The sequence below is a fragment of the Sorghum bicolor genome, chromosome 8 (assembly GCF_000003195.3).
Source record: "Sorghum bicolor cultivar BTx623 chromosome 8, Sorghum_bicolor_NCBIv3, whole genome shotgun sequence".
Lineage (NCBI taxonomy): Eukaryota > Viridiplantae > Streptophyta > Magnoliopsida > Poales > Poaceae > Sorghum > Sorghum bicolor.
In genome coordinates, this window is record NC_012877.2 from 61,867,166 (window position 1) to 61,884,949 (window position 17,784).

Below are 17,784 nucleotides of genomic sequence, written 5' to 3' on the forward strand. Positions count from 1 at the left end.
TACACTCAAAATTTCTAAAGTTTACAAGATTCTTTGTCACATTAAATCTTGTAACACATACATAAAGTATTAAATATAGATAAAAAAACTAATTTCACCGTTTACCTATAAATCACGAGATAATTTTTTAAACCTAGTTACTCTATAATTAGACAATATTTGTCAAATACAAACAAAAATACTATAGTGTCAAAATCCAAAAAGATTTTGCATCTAAACAGGACCATTGATTGAAAGTTTCCGATCAAAAGCAGCTTTGCATACACTATGATAAGGTGAGGCGACGGTAAAAATTAGTTTATCTAGTTTGGAAGTGGCCGGGCCTAGTTTTTTTAATTTTACCAAGCTCAAATGGCAAATTATTGGAGATACAATCTTTTTCTATTTGCCATATAGTTTAGGCACTTGTCAAATCACAAGATTTGCCAAGTGAAATTTGGCAAACCGTTGGAGATGGTCAGGCGCACGAAAAAAGGAGTGCTAAAATAACGTTGACACCCTCACCCTGACGTTGGGACGAATAGAAAAAGGGTGTGCTGAAAACAAAACGCCTCACCCTGACGTTTGGATCTTTAATATATTAGCTATAATAGATAAGAATGAATGAATTGTGACACTACAAGTAACTTTCATAACGGGTTGCTGTTAAGACTTAAGAATCTATGAGTAAATTCCTTTCCACATCAGGCCATCGTCAAAGCCATGGCTAATAATGTGCAGACGTACGATATGAGTAAGTAACTGAGACGCCTCACAATCATTGAATAATGTCACGAGCAACTAAACAAATGTTGTTGAATCTGGGAACAAATCCGAAAATATGAAATATTTACAAGACATATTGGTCTTGCTTAGGCTTTTTCCTTCCTTGTTCGGTTATCCTTTCCTTGACGACTGTAAATCTTTTTTGCAGGCCGCGTGTGTAGTCTCGGGTGTAACTTTGTAATAATTGGCCTAATTCTTTCTGCAGAGATGACGAAGCCGGATATGAACTATCCATTATTAAAAAACAACACAAATATATGTTATTTATATATTTGGTCAAATTCATGTTGTTGAATCTGCAGGGAGCAAATCCGAAAATACACAATAGAAATCAAATATATGTTATATATATATTTGGTCAAATTCTTTTACAATGGTTCACGCTGGCAACAAATTCTGACAGATGCCAATTGCTCCATGCGTGCTGCAATCACATTTAGGCAATACACAATAGATATAACTACGCTATAAAATAACTTATTTTGTAGCCACTTTGAGTTATAATAATTACTATGTTAATTTACGAGATTATAATAACTTCATACATACTAAGTGGTTTAATATAACATCATGGTAAATATCTTCATGTGTTATAGTAACCTAACTATCGTAAATATGTATTGATATTATCGTAAATTAGTATATAAAATAATATATATATATATATATAACCACCAAAAATCTGAATCTTATAATATCCGTTTCATTATTTATAAATTTTTACGTTCTGTGTTTTGCGGCAGCGCTAGCCTGGATACAGTGATACACTACTAGCTGCCGCTTGACCTTGCGCGCGCGCACGGGAGGGAAGCCCAAGGCGAGGCCCTGCATCCTCCAGCTCTGCTTCCTGATGACTCTTGTGGTGGACGGACGGCGCCTGCCGGAGCACGACCTCATAGCCGTCCTCGTAGGAGTCCATCCCCTCCGTCATGAGCTGCCAGAAGAGCGCGCCCGCCGCCGGCGTGCGCCGAGTTGTAGACCGTGGCGAACACCGCGTCGCGCTGGTCGACGCTGTAGCCCGAACTCAGCCACCAGCAGGGGCTTCCGCAGCACCGCCTGCGCGCGCGTCGGCGATGTGGGCGTCGAGCCAGGTGCCCTGGAACCGCAGCTGCGACTGGGCGTCCACGCCGCGCAGCCACTTGTCCGGGTAGGAGTGCACGGTCGCGAAGTCGATCCCGGGCACCTGCAGGTTGTTGGCGATGAAGTCGGTGCCCGCCTTGTCGTGCGCCGGCGGGTTCACAGAGCTGCGGGACGGCGGCGACAAGCCGTAGAAGCCTTCCAGGCCGGCCTCCAACAGGTGGTTGCCGTCGATGGACTTGACGTGCGCTGCCATCTCCGTGATCCAAGACTGGAGAATGGTGCGGCAGGTGGTCACGTTGGACTCGCAACGGGGCTCGTTCATCAGCTCCCACGCCATGATCGTTGGGTCGTCCTTGTACGCCACGCCGGTGAACGTGTACGTTCACCCTAGTCAGAATGGCCTTTTGATCGATTCATGAAAAACAAAAATATGAGCAGAGATTTGTCAGAAGCGTGCGTGCTCGAACTAGCAGTAAAAGATTGAGACAAGCTTAAGTACGTAGTGATAGATTACTAGTAGTATGCTGTGCTAATATATACTACTGTAGTAGGTAAAGAGTGCTAATTAAAGTATATATGCACTTCTAGTTTCAGAACAAAGCTTGTTTGACTAATTGTCTGATTATTCTGAACAACAAGATCCTCAGTTTGTTGCCTTTCTCTGCTCGTCTTCATTCTTCCTTGCCTGTTTTCCATCAATGTAAAATTAGTAGGCAGTTTCTCTTTGAAGTGCAGAGAGAATATTAATTAACCTGACTGTAACTTGCAGTATTCAGACCAAAATGGACATTTTAGAGACATTAATCTTGATTTTATTTCTACAAACTTAGTTAAAGTAAAGAAAAAATGACTTGATTTTAATGAAACGGTGCAAACTACTATGGGTTTGAATGAAACAAATTCACTATGGTTCACAGCACTCTCCCTCGATCATGAAAAGGGTTGAGGATCTACGATGACTGAGTGCCCGTGCGAGCGAGAGCCCCCTCTTCCCGCACCGCCGGCGCCCTCCACGGCGCCGCCGGCCACCAACCCAAGCCCATCCCCTGTACCCCTGGGCGCACCAATACCTCCAGACTGTATCCCCACTGAGCCGTCTGAGGAGGAGGAGGTGGAGATGCTTGACTGGGACGAATCCGATGACGATGGTGGCATGGAAGACGACCCTACCGCCATTGATGCTGATGACGACGCTACGCCACCGGATCTGTGCGATGCGCCTGCTAACCCAGCAGCAGGCTCAAGATCCACCTCCCCCAAGCCTCGCCACGGAGGATCTGCTACTGTTGGGCTGGCATCCACCTGCTGGGTGTGGATGGAGACGCCCGACGCGCTCCCCAGGGCCATGGAGTACTGGTACTTTGCGGCGAGGGCAGGACAAGCCATGGAGCTCCTGGGCCTGCCGTCCTCCGTCCCGTCAACGCCCCCGACGGGGAAGTTTGGGGGTAAGGTCATCCTGATCCATCTGGAGGGATACGAGGATTGGAGCCCGCAGTCCCCAAGATCTTCAAGCTCGGAGACCTCCTCAGAGCACGGGAGTTCGGCCCCGACGTTCGTTCCTCATGAGTGGGCAGCAGGGGTCCTGGATGGCCGGCCTACGCAGGCAAGGCCTCTGCCACCACGCAACGGCGGGTGCAGGGCGCCTGCCGCCCCTCAGAAGCGCCGCGACAACGACCCCGACAACGACCGTGAGGGGCCACACCGACGCCACGACGCCCCCCGGAGCTCTCGGGTGCGTCAGCTGTTCCCCGGCTGTGCATCGGATCGATCGGTGCGCGTTCAGTCTCGCTCACCGCACCCCTACCGACGGGCAGCGGGGACCCCAGAGTTGGAGGACCTGGAGCGAGGTCGAACCCCATGCCGCTCGCTGCAAAGAAGCCTCAGGGCGCGCGACATCATTCCCCACGCTGCAGATGACTGGGAACGCCGCCGCTCTCGGTCACCGGGGTGTCGCGGCCAATGCGTCGCGGCTAGCTGCAACGATTACATGGGGAGCCTGGACCCCTTGGCAGACCTCTGCCTGCGAGCCTCTCCAGCCTGGAGTCCACCCCGCGGGTCCGATGACCCGATGATACTGGAGGCTTCCTACCTCGACAGCGTTCCGACGGCCCCTGATGATGCACATGTCGCGCCGCAATCTCCTGCCTACATCCCAGTTTCCGCCCTCTGGTGGGGGAACAAGCAGACCAACTGTACCCCAACTGTCCAGGATGAGATCGTCTTTGGACCAGGGGTGCAGCAACAGGAGCCTGGAGGCTCACAAGCTGGTTCGATGGATGAGGTTGGAGTGATTTCAGGCCTCGTCACCAAGATGGACATCGACACTGCGACTGAACGTGGGCCGACAGCTGCTGCTATGACGAGTAGCCCAGCAGGAGTACCACCACCGCCACCTGAGAACCAACAGCCACCCAACCTCTACACTGGCTCGTTCTGCGAGCTCCCGGCACCAGTCCTACAGGCGCCGGCACCTGGTGAGCCCGCGCCTCGGGCGCGCAAGATGAAGAAGCCCACGGTGTCCACGCGCTCCAGTTCACACCTGGCAGCTAGGCCATCGGCTGTGCCTGTGGCCCAACGGGCACAACGGAAGCTGATGCAAGAGTTGAGCTTCATCGACAACAATCAGCAGCAGGCACCAGATGCAGCGGTGACGGAGTACCTTGACCTGTATGCAGACGACCTCCCGGAGCAGGCTGTGAAGGCAATTCAGACAGCTGCTCGCCTGGGGAACAAGAGGCTTGTCAAGATCCTCGAGGCTGTTGTGCAGGAAGCTGATGCCCTGGAGATGGAGACCTAGAGTCCTTGCATTTTATTTGTCTGTGTGTGCTAGTGTTTGCTATGTTAGTTAGAACAGTGCCAGCGTCGGCCGGTCTTCAACCGGTGAAGTTAGGTCTCTTTTACTTCTGTGAGGTATGTTCTGAGCTTGACAGTGATGGTCTGTGTGGCAGTTTTAGTGATGGTGGAACTGTGGGTGTGATGTTGTCCAGCCATAGCATGAAGGCTGTTGTACCAGGTTGTTGTGCTGTTTCAATAGATGATCACGGTTTGCTGGCCACCTGTGTTTTCCTCCTGTCGCTCTCTATGTTCAATAATGTCTGAAAATGATGCAAGAATCCTAAATTGGAACGTCAGAGGTCTGAACAGTGCAGCAAGAAGAGAAGCAGTGAAATTGATCTGTCAACAGGCAAGGCCATATGTCATTTGTCTGCAGGAAACCAAGCTTGATGCTATTGATGGCCTGCTTGCCATGGAATTCTTGGGGAACAACTATTACAGTAGTTTTGAATTTCTTCCTGCTGACAACACTAGAGGAGGTGTCCTAATTGCCTGGGATCAGGATTACATTCGGGGGAATCTTGTGAGACAGGATAGGTTTTGCCTGTCAATTGATATCACCCTGAGACTAACCAACCACTCTTTTGTGTTGACTACTGTATATGGCCCAGCAAACAACACAGAGAAGAACTCCTTCCTCGCAGAGCTCATCAGATGTCAACCGAGGGGCAGGCCATGGCTCTGCCTAGGCGATTTCAACCTTATCTGTGAAACCCAAGACAAGAACAACAACAACATCAATAGAGCACATATGAGGAAATTCAGGCAGGCACTCGATGCTAGTGAGCTATTGGAAATTAAGTTGCAAAATAGAAAATATACGTGGAGTAATGGTAGAAAAAATCCAACACTTGTACACTTAGACAGAGCCTTCTGCAATCTGGATTGGGATGAAATCTTCCCCTCGGCCACACTGATAGCCCTGAGCAGCTCGCTTTCTGATCACTGCCCTCTGTTCCTCTGTAACCAGCAACAGCCGCACCGGCGAGCCACCTTCAAGTTTGAATCCTTTTGGGTACGTGTGCCGGGCTTCCTCCAAATTGTGCAAACAGCATGGGCACTACCGGTCCGAGGTTCAAACCCACTAATGTTGCTCCACAATCGACTGCGGAATGCAGCCGAGGCTCTCAAAAAGTGGAGCAAATCGCTATTCAGTGAAGCACGCCTACAGCTGGAATTAGCAAATGAAGTAATCCTACGGTTGGACATCGCTCAAGAATCAAGACCATTGTCTGATGCAGAAGTTGATCTCCATAGACAGTTGAAACTGCAGTTACTTGGCTGGGCAGCAATTGAACGATCGAGAAGAAGACAAAGCTCACGGATCATTAACATCAAAGAGGGAGATGCCTGCACAAAATTTTTTCATCAGCGAGCCAAAGGTCGCCGAAAACGAAACTTGATCACTTATCTTAAGAATGAAGGTGGTGAGATGGTCTGGAAGCATTGTGACAAGGAAACGATCCTCCACCAACATTTCCATGGAGTCTTAGGGAGTAAATTGGGGAGACGGCACACTCTGGACTGGGAAAGTCTAAATGTGAGCAGACTGGATGTTCCAGGCCTTGATCAACCTTTCACTTTGGAGGAGCTCAAGCACACGGTTGATGAGCTCCCAGCAGAAAAGGCTCCTGGACCCGATGGATTCAATGGACTCTTCTACAAGAAGTGCTGGGAAATCATAAAAACAGACATACTGGCGGCCATGAACAGCTTTCATAGCCTAAGAGCTGGCCCAATGCGAAGTCTGAATGGAGCAAACATAACACTAATTCCCAAATCCGATAATGCAGAACACCCCAAAGACTTTAGGCCGATCAGCCTGATCCACTCTTTTGGAAAATTTGTGACCAAGACACTTGCCATCCGCCTCTCTCCTCACATTGATCGGATGATCTCCAATTCCCAAAGCGCGTTCATAAAGCACCGCTGCATCCAAGACAACTTCATGTATGTTAGAAATCTGGCGCGAGCATACCATCGGAAGAAAATACCGGCATTGCTGTTTAAATTGGACATCTCCAAGGCTTTCGACACAATTTCATGGGAATATTTGCTTGAGCTGCTGGAACAGAGGGGTTTTAGTGCTAGATGGAGAGAGTGGCTGACCCTCATTTTCAAGACCTCGCACTCAACAGTCCTCCTCAACGGTACCGAGGGAAGGCAGATCAACCATGTCAGAGGGCTGCGACAAGGTGATCCACTCTCCCCGTTTCTTTTCATACTCGCCATAGACACGCTGCACAGGATCCTTGAAGTAGCAACAGCAAATGGTTTTCTGTCGCCGCTAAGAGGGAGGAATGCTAGACTCCGACTATCTCTCTACGCCGATGATGCTGTTATCTTCATCAACCCAATCAGGGAGGAGGTCACAGCGCTGTTTGAAATCCTCGAGCAGTTTGGAGCGACAACCGGCCTAAAGCTAAATATTGGAAAATGCACAGTAGCCCCTATCAGATGTGCTGAGATCAACCTAGATCATGTTCTTGAGGGTTATAGAGGAAATAAAACAAACTTCCCAATCACATACCTGGGTCTACCATTGTCCTTAGGTAGGCTGAAGGTTGTGCACCTGCAAAAGATTGTTGATAAATCAAGATCTCGGTTAGCTGCGTGGCAAGGAAGACTAATGAACCCGGCGGGCAGGCGAGAATTGGTACGCTCTGTGCTTAGCTCCATGCCTGTATACCTAATGACTACTCTCAAGGCGCCAAAGCAGCTGATTGCGGACATTGATCAAATGAGGCGTCGCTTCCTTTGGGCGGGAGATAATGAGATTTCAGGAGGCAAATGCAAAGTGGCTTGGACAGCTGTGGCCAAGCCGGAGGAGTTTGGTGGATTGGGCATTATTGATTTAGATAAATTCAGCAGGGCACTGCGCCTTAGATGGCTTTGGTTCCAGTGGACTAAACCAGAAAGACCATGGAATGGGTCTGAACTACCAGTGAATGCTGATGATGTGGCGCTCTTCAATGCAGCTACAACTGTCACCGTTCGAGATGGAAGGAAGGCCTCCTTCTGGCACTCTAGTTGGATCGAAGGGAGAGCACCGGCCAGTCTGTGGCCGCGGCTGTACGCCCACAACAGGAAAAAGAATAGGACAGTCAGAGAAGCATTGTTGAATAGAAGATGGGTGAGTGATATTGCACACAATCTGAATCAGGATCTGCTTAAGGAATATTTTGAGTTCTGGTTGGCTATCGACCGTGTCAGGCCAGCTCTAGATGAGGCAGGTGGAGACATAATTATCTGGGGCCTTGAAAGTTCAGGTCAATACTCCAGCAAATCGGCATACATGATTCATTTTGCTGGCCAAGTCCAATCCCCTTTCCCAGCCTTAATCTGGAAAGCATGGGCACCGCCAAAGTGCAAATTCTTCTTATGGCTGCTGCTAAAAAACAGGCTATGGACCTCAGCACGTCTGCAATAGCGTCATTGGAAGAATAACTACTTCTGCGCACTATGTGAAAGAAACCTGGAGACAGCACACCACTTATTCTTTGAATGCCCCTACTCTCGACTAGTTTGGCAAGCTGTATCCTCCTGGAGTTCATGCCCTAGCTTGCAGCCGGCTTCATGGGAAGACAGGAGCCGCCTCGAGGACTGTTTCAGCCAAACCTTGACAACAGGGGAGAAGAAGGCGCATACATTGGCAATCCTAACTCTATGGAGCATTTGGAACCGACGAAATGCAGTTGTTTTCAGGGAAGATCGAAAGACGACCATTTCACTAGTGGTGGAGATTAAGGACATGGCTCGCCAATGGTCGTTGGCAGGATGCAAAGCTCTTAGGCCTCTTATGGTTGCACATGTAATTAGTGAGTAATTAGCTAAGAACAAAAGCCCCACGCGGTCTAGGCTGCGTGGGGGAGCGCTGCTCGCGCTTGTAACCCGATGTTTCCTGCTTCTCCTCTTATTATTAATCAAAGCCGGTAAAACCGGATCTTTCAAAAAAAAAAACAGCACTCTCCCTCCCTCTCTGTGTCTCTCTGTCTTTTTCTCACCTTGATATGGTTCTTGTAGAAGCCCTTGACAACTGGATTATTGAAGAACCCATCGTCTGATGGAATGATCTGATTCTGCTTCTTCGCCCAATCCACATACTGTTTCCTCCCTCCATAGTCACCATAATAATTGACAAGGCTCAGAATCATCTTAATCCCATGCTTCCTGGCCTCAGATAGCACGAAATCCAACCCCTGAAATGAACAGCAGAATATTGAGGGGAAAAAATGGCAATGCATGTGCATCAATCAGCTCCCCTGTTCCAAATAGCACTATTTAGCGTTTCTGGAAGAGGACTGCTAAGCTATGAAAATTTTAACGCTAAATAATTGTTTCCACTATTAGTAGCTAATAGCGTGCTAATTTCGCCAAATTGGGTTAGTTTAGCGCCGCTATTTGGCTTTGGGCTTTATTTCTATCAGCCCAAATAACTTGGAGGCCCAAATAGCAGGGATATGTCCCTATGTGATGTAAGCAACTTTTCTTCCTCAAATCCATCCTCAACACCTTTTCCCTCTCAACTGGTTTCAAGATCAACTTCAATAAGTCAATGATGATTCCAATCAACATCTCAGAGGAAAAAAATACAAATCTTAGCCAGGACTTTTGGATGCTCGATTGGAAGTCTGCCCTTTACTTACCTTGGGCTGCCCCTGTGCATTACTAGAACAAGAACACAAGACTTTATGCTAATGGTGAATAAGTGTGAAAAGAGGTTAACCTATGTATCACCTTTCTTAAACCAGGACGGTAGACTGCAGCTAGTCAATGCTGTTTTCTCTGCCTTGCCAACTTTCTTTATGGGCTCCATCATGCTACCGAAGTCAATCATCAAACAGATTGACAAGTATAGAAAACAGTCTTTGGGGAGGATCCTCAATCAATGAGAAAGGCAGCCCAAAAGCAGCTTGGGGAATGGTAAGTACACCCAAAGACCAAGGAGGCATGGGGGTCGTTGATCTAGCAAAGCAAAATAAAGCGCTGGTAATGAAATATTTGTACAAATTCTTCAACAGACATGATTTACCCTCGGTTAACTTGATCTGGGAAAAGCACTACTCGAATGACAGGCTGCCAAAGCACAACAGAAAAAGGCTCCTTCTGGTGGAGAGATGTACTAAAACTACTTCCTGAGTTCAAGCAGATAGCAAAAATGAAATGAATAACGGGTCCACCGTCCTCTTCTGGTTGGACTCTTGGAATGGCACTCCCTTGGAACAAAGTTGCCCTGAACTCTGTTCCTTTGCAAGGAACTCGCAGATCTCTGCCTTCAAGGTACTCAATATGTCTGATATAACTTAGCTTGTACAACTCCCCCTAACAAGCATTTGGATAGTTTCAGCAAATCCAACACCTACTGTAAACTAGAGAAGTCAGTGAAGAGCCGAACAAGTGGACCGAAAATGGACTCTCTACCACCTATTCCACCAGAACAGTTTACAGATCATTGATAGGGCATTCTAATGCACACCCACCGTATACAAATGGATCTGGAAATGCAAAGCACAACCTAAGCATAGAGTATTCTTTTGGTTGCTGCTTAAGGACAGACTCAACACCAAAAACTTCTTGAGAAGGAAGAAAATAGACCTCAACTCCTATCACTGTGCTTTATGTAGTTTTTTAGTGGAAGAAAACTAGCAGCACTTATTTCTAAATTGCGACTATGCCATAATGTGTTGGGACATAATTGGGGTGGACATCCCGCTAATGAGTAGCTTTCTAGACATAATCCTGGCAGTAAAACATCAGATAAACTCTCAGTTCTTCATGGAGACAATAGTTATGATATGTTGGGCAATATGGACTGCACGAAATGAGCTGATTTTCAGAGAAAATGGAACTTGCGGGGACGAATACATCAGAACCTTTTTCAAGGAACTCAAGCTTAAGCAAGATCAACAACCTCAGTGTGACTCATGGTTTCGTCACCTAGAACTACTAGCTGCCTAGAGCAGATCTTTTTCCTTTCTTTTTTTGTTTCTTGATTCCTGTACCTGTGCTTCTTCTTCTTGTTCGAGAACTCTTGTTTTTCTTTAATAATAATTATACTGTAGGGGGTAAAACCCCTCCAGATTCTTAAAAAAAATGTGATGTATGTTATTATTGATGTATCAAGTATAAACTACGAACTTTAATGTAATATGTTAGTAAGACTTTGAAATATCTATCCCTATTGGTATTCATAATGTTTTCATCTTTATTATATGTAAAATTACATGATGTTTGACATATATTTTGCTCAGCCGCTAAATGGCTTAGCCCGCTATTAGCGCGCTATAGCTTTTTTTAGCCTTTTAGAGAGACTGCCGCTAAGAGGCTTAGCCCGCTATTTAAAACATTGATCAGCTCACAAACAACTAACGTCGCAAAAGAGCCAGCATATTCGATATCAAGGGACAGAAGCTGACCTGGAAAGTTCTCTCATGGTAGAGGCCGGGAGAGTACTGCAGCGCACTGCTGCGGTTGCCGTCGTTGAACGCCCACGTCCTGGCCAGGGAGAGGCCGGCGCCGGCGGCCTGGCTCAGCGCCGAGGTGACCTTGCCCCTCTGCGCGTTGTCGGCGCCCAAGTTCATGAGCCAGTAGGCGTTGAACCCGTTGACGAAGAACGGCTTGCCGTTGTGCACGAAGTGGGTGCCATGGACCCTCACGAACGCATCCCCGCGGGCCTCCGCTGCCTGCTGCTGGCTTCCAGCGTGGACGAACATGAGCAAAAGCAGAGCAAGAGCTCCTCCGCCAAGCGTCATTTTTCTCTTGTTTCCTGTGGCCGCTTTGTTCTTGGATGTCTAGTGGTGAAGCGAGGCCTTTATGAAGAATGAAACTATGGAAGAGGAGGATGCCTGCAGGTCTAGCTAGCTGAGGTTTAAATAGGCCAAGGGTTTGGTTTATTTCACAGTGATTATTCTTCTTGAGGTAATATGCATCACTGGGAAAACAGTCTCTGAACCAGGTAGGCCAACTTGTCAATGGCACCACTATTTGAGCGAGCTGAGCGGGAGAAGACAACACCAGATTTGTTGATAGACACTAGCCAGTGTTGACTTTATTAGAGAACACTCTTTTTCTCGTACACGCAAAAGGTTTACGCATCTTTATAATTAGGTAGAGAGAAAGTCCAATACAACATGCCTTAGTGGTGCCCTAGGGGTCAATAAGTTGTATAAGAATGCTCGGATCCTCCTATTATACTGCAAGCTGTGCTATTACATTGGACAGAGATCAATCCAAATTGCGTTGGCTGGCTAGGAGGCCTATACCCGGGCTGTTGAGCGGCGTTGGCGCTGCTTGCGTGCGCCCACCTCGCCGTCTGCTGGGAACAACTCATGCAGCACCTGTGTATGACCGGGGTCACCGCTGAACATTTTATCATACGCCTTCGTGGCCTATTTCAAAGGAGACGACATCCCACTAGCTAGTCCCATGCGCTTTATGACAATGTTTCCCACCTCGCTTTGAAGCCTGGATTTGAGATATGCTCTACATTGCTATCCACTTGCTTCGCATGGGGAGCATGGGCAATGCGAATTTGCCATAGGCCAAATCATCTCCGGGCAGCTCTAGGAGAGGCGACTGCCTCCACTTTGTGATTTGCTCGGTGAAGTGTTGAGGTGTGTCTCGATCGAGGTTGCTTGAGGTCATGGAGTGCGGTTGACGATGTCAATTGCAGCCTTGATCATCGTGTCTCCCAGGGTGGTTGGCCCAGCATTGGCAGGTTGGGGTGGGGTGGCCAGGTCAGCATCTGGGAGGATGTCGCGGGAGTGCGCGTTGACATCCACCACGCAGGACTATCACCCACGGCGGTGTGCCCCGTGGCTACCCCTACATAGGCAACAACGGAGGCGAGTCCATCCTCCCCTAGCTAGGCACCCTTCGTCAGAGAATGGAAGTCCATCAACGATGCTTCCCCTTCGAGAGTGGCAACCGGTGGAGTAGGCGGCCACCCAAGCACTAGCGCTCCTGGTGCCAAGACGAGCAAAGCAGTGAACTCCTCCCACTTTGGGTTGACCTATGTCGGAGGCCCCATGTCTGTGCCTAGCTCCAACACCAGTGGATCTAAAGTGGGGGAGTATCATGTAGCAGCGACATTGCCATTGAGGTCGGCAGGCGTGTCCAACATGATGTCCACCACCGGCAACTCTGGCGCTGCTAGCGTCGTCATCGGGTTCTGTTGCCACCCCCCATAGCACCCTGCACGGTACCATCCGAGTTTGATGGACTGTCATGGGGCAACTACGATGGGTTGACGCCATGAGTAGATCGTCGTGGTAGGTCGCCACCCTTCACTGATGTCGATGTCGTAGACCTAGGCTGCTTGCACTCCCTAGCGAGGTGGCGGTAGCCATGGCAGTACAAGCAACTTCGTGGCAACCAGCAAGTGACGACTCGGTAAAAAAAATTAATGGCAAAGGACGCGACACTCGGCAAAGAGCGTATCTCTGGTAATGAGAGACGCGCGAGAGAGCATATCTCCGGTAGTGAGGGGTCGCTCTTGCGCGTCTCAGTGGATATTACTAACCTTGCTAGGTTAGAGATATTATGGTATTATACTAACATTATATTGCTAGGCTATTATTAGACACTATGTATATTACTTATAACTTAGTAGGTATGAGAAGATCTAATAATGTTACGAACCTTTTTAATGGGTAGTGGTACGGACAGAGTTAATGGAACAATGCTTGCTCTTATGTTGACACACGAGGTGCTGCCAATTGCTAGACTATTGCTTGTTAGAAATGAAGTTGTTATTTTTGTAAATGGCAAATCTATTTTTGCATCTCTGCTGAGATCGAGGTTCTCTTGACCCCGTTGTGTTAATTTGGAGCGTCACGTCAGTTACGTGTTGCTTCCTCTGAACGACCGACGACTTTGAGGAATGATGTGACTTATTTTCTTCTCACTCGCTTCTTACTTTTTTTATTTAGTTTATAGAATGGAATAGGTTGATCCACTTTATTGCTTATAAGCTAATAATTAATAATATGCATGACAAATAGTTCATTTCACCAAAATATATCATAGGATGAACTCATGATGGATCACCTCGTCATGAAGCATTATTGGCTGACTCCACAACCATGCAAACACACACGTAATCACGCAGCACCATCGACGTGATTGGATTTGAGAACAAAGAACCCGTCGTTCGGTTTTGGCATCTTACGACTTACTTGACCGTAGCAGCAACAGCAAGAGCAAGCGAGAACCCGGCGAAGTGCCTGCCTTGCCCGCCGGGAGGCCGTTGCGCCCGTTTCAGACAAGACGCTGAGTCGGGGTCCGCACTAGAATTGCCCTGTTGAGTCAGTCCACACAATGATTTTGCATGGCACAAAATATAAAATAGTCATATGCATGCTGTCTGTGCGCAGCAGCCAAATGTCGGCAGAGTTCTCATGAGCACAGACTTTATGAGGACGTAAAAGTCCATTTTTTTTTTCAGATTAAGGATAGTCCAATACAAATTCAAGGATACTTAGACCTAAATCCGACGACCTGGACTGAAAACAACAGAACACCGTACCTAACATACACAGACGGAAAAACACATATATAGTTCACACAAAGCCACAATAAACTAGCCAGTTCTCAATTCTTCTCCTATATATGTCTCCATTCCGTCCTCCCAAAGAAAATCAAGCACCACAGACTTAAATTCGTCTACAGCCAAACCCTCTTCCACTTTAGACAACTGAGATCAGTGTCTGATCCAATAGGTACCTCTAAAAATGGCCCGCGGGAAAGACTTAGTATTATATTCAAAACTATTATTACTTGTGATTAGATCCCTCTAAAAATGATCCAATATAGGTCCCTCTAAAAATGATCCAATAGGTCCTCTAAAACCGCATCATTTCATCAGCCAAGCACAATGCTGCTATTCCCACTCTTTGTGGGTAGCTTTGTCTTTCACAACACCATCTTCTCCAAGATTCGCTCTCTTTTCATGACATCTCTATACAAAGATTATTTTTTTAGATAGTGGATAAAAAAAAATATCTGGCCTCTACATCTGTGGATGTACACAGCCAATTATTACAAAGTTTGGAGAAATAAAAGAGAGAGTCATAGTCTTATAGATCGACCAGGACGCTAGTTCAAACAATAAAAATGTTTCCATTCTTTATTGGATATCTCTAAAGCAATTACTTCTAATTTCTTGCTCATCATTGAGAGTGCGTCCTTGGCTGACTCATCACGCTGCAGTTGTGCCCAAGATCGTAACCAGTACGCTCCTCTGAAGATTACCTGCATAATAGAGTTAGATTTCATTTGATTAAAAATAACATCATTACGGCATCTCCAGATAGCCGAGCAGAAGGCAGCCAACCCGACCCAAATCAAATTCTAATCCTTTTATTTTGATTAGTTAGCAAATTACCGAACATGTGGCTGATTGATCTAGGTTGGGTTAGATTAGTAGCAAAAAAGATAATCCTCCAAAACATTTTGGTAAGGGGATAGTTTAGGAACAAGTGTTGGATAGTTTCATTTCTATTACAACTGATGCATTTCTGACTCCCTTTCCAATTTTTCTTGGCGAGGTTGTCTTTGTTAAGATAACCCTTTTGTAAGAACTAAAGAAAGATTTTAATTTTTAGAGAAATTTTCATCTTTCAGATCTTTCTATGACGAAAAGGTGTTTGTCTATCTATAAGATAGAGATAACATATAGAATGGACAGAGAACAACCCTGATTTGGTTATGTTGTAAACAGTCCATTCTTCCTCAACTGTCAAATAAACTTATCCTTATTCTCGTTCAGATTGACCAGTAAAACTAGAACAACAAGATTAAGCCCATCCTGTAGCTTTTGTACAGCGTTGGAAATCTGTGCATTGTGTCATTCTTCCGCCTCACAATTTTGTACAGCGTTGGAAATCTGTGCATTAAAGTTTCGTGGTCCGAAGGAAAATGGAGACGGAAAATATAAAAGGACGCGGAGGAATGCTGGTGATTGAACCGGATGAAAATTTAATATTAGTATATACACTTAGATGGTAAGTTGTTGTAACTCATGTGAGAGTCCAACTCACATATAAGCAATAATATAGGGCGTCAGTGTAATATAATTTAGGAAATAATAAAGTGGTACGAAACAAACTCTCCACTACCCAGCTAGTTAGGGTCATGTGGACAAAAACAATAGACAGAGACGATTTTTTTTTTATATTTAACATTATTATAATTAGAACATAGATAGATATAAATATAGATATAGATACAGATAGATACAGATTATTCCTATGTCAAACTTGTCAAGTTTTGACAAAGTTTCGAAAAATATATCAAGTTTGACTGCGCAATTTTATTATTGTTAGATGTTAAAGCTAAGCAAGTTTGACTGCTCTTGCTCCTTGCTGCTGCATGCAGTCTCATTAATCTCCTCGCTTCTTTCTTCTCTGATATAATTAACAACCAACGCCCTGCATCCAGGCATCACTCACCACTTGTTCTGATCGAAGCAATGCAAGCCATGGCGTGGTCCTCTCTCGCTGGACTGCTGCTGCTGCTGCTGCTGGCCGCGTGCTCCGACGACACGATCGCCGTCGTCGGGGTTGCCAACAAGCCCGTGGAGTACGAGTACCACAATTTTCTAGCATCCCCTCTCTCGCCCCACACATACACTGCCCCGGCGGCTGCCGCCGCCATGCCATCGTCGTCGTCGGCTCTGCAGGTCCGCCTGGTCCACCGCGACTCGTTCGCGGTGAACGCCAGCGCAGCTGACCTCCTCGCGCGCCGCCTGCAGCGGGACATGCGAAGGGCAGCGTGGATCATCACCAAGGCGGCCACACCGGCGGACCCGGAAAACGGCACGGTGGTGACCGGAGCGCCGACGAGCGGGGAGTACATAGCCAAGATCACCGTCGGCACGCCGTACGAAAACGACTCGAGCTTCGAGGCGCTCCTGTCGCCGGACATGGGCAGCGACGTCACCTGGCTACAGTGCATGCCGTGCTTCCGGTGCTACCATCAGCCGGGCCCCGTGTACAACCGGTTGAAGTCAAGCTCGGCGAGCGACGTCGGCTGCTACGCGCCGGCGTGCCGCGCGCTGGGGAGCTCCGGCGGCTGCGTCCAGTTCCTCAACGAGTGCCAGTACAAGGTCGAGTACGGCGATGGCTCGTCGTCGGCGGGCGATTTCGGCGTCGAGACGCTGACCTTCCCGCCGGGCGTCCGCGTACCGGGCGTGGCGATCGGGTGCGGCTCCGACAACCAGGGCCTGTTCCCAGCGCCGGCGGCGGGGATCCTGGGCCTCGGCAGAGGGAGCTTGTCGTTCCCAAGCCAAATCGCCGGCCGCTACGGCCGGAGCTTCTCCTATTGCCTGGCCGGCCAAGGCACCGGCGGCCGGTCGTCGACGCTGACCTTCGGCTCAGGCGCCAGCGCCACCACCACCACCACCACGCCGCCGTCGTTCACGCCCATGTTGACGAACTCGCGTATGTATACGTTCTACTACGTGGGTCTCGTCGGCATCAGCGTGGGCGGCGTGCGTGTGCGGGGCGTCACCGAATCTGACCTCCGCCTTGATCCGTCCACGGGCCACGGCGGCGTCATCGTGGACTCCGGCACCGCCGTGACCCGCCTCTCCGGCCCCGCGTACGCCGCGTTCCGTGACGCCTTCCGCGTGGCGGCGGTGAAGGAGCTCGGCTGGCCCTCCCCCGGCGGCCCCTTCGCCTTCTTCGATACGTGCTATAGCAGCGTGCGTGGACGCGTGATGAAGAAGGTGCCTGCTGTGTCGATGCACTTCGCCGGCGGCGTCGAGGTGAAGCTCCCGCCGCAGAACTACCTCATCCCCGTGGACTCCAACAAGGGCACCATGTGCTTCGCGTTCGCCGGCAGCGGCGACCGTGGTGTCTCCATCATCGGCAACATCCAGCTGCAGGGTTTCCGCGTCGTGTACGACGTCGACGGCCAGCGTGTTGGGTTCGCGCCAAATAGTTGCTGATTTCGTTAACCACCGTCCGCTCTGTGGGTTCGTGTGAAAATGAATGTCATATTCGTTTTTCAATGAGTCACGTATTGTTTGCTAATTTATTGTGAGAGAAAAATACTGTTGAATGGCTGACAGATTAGACTGATAAGCTCAAGCGAACGTACTAT

General features: G+C 48.1%; 1 protein-coding gene and 1 pseudogene across 1 annotated transcript; one reads left to right on the forward strand and one right to left on the reverse strand.

The window, feature by feature from the left end:
- Positions 1,470–11,421, reverse strand: LOC8071517 (annotated as a pseudogene).
- LOC8065224 (aspartyl protease family protein 2) lies at positions 16,109–17,683 on the forward strand. Its single transcript, XM_002442548.2, has one exon. It carries the CDS (start codon positions 16,151–16,153, stop codon positions 17,627–17,629), a length of 1,479 nt encoding a protein of 492 aa, XP_002442593.2. The 5' UTR covers positions 16,109–16,150; the 3' UTR covers positions 17,630–17,683.

Coding starts and splice junctions, on each gene's coding strand:
- LOC8065224 (XM_002442548.2), top strand. CDS start 16,151: ATGCAAGCCATGGCGTGGTCCTCTCTCGCTGGACTGCTGCTGCTGCTG.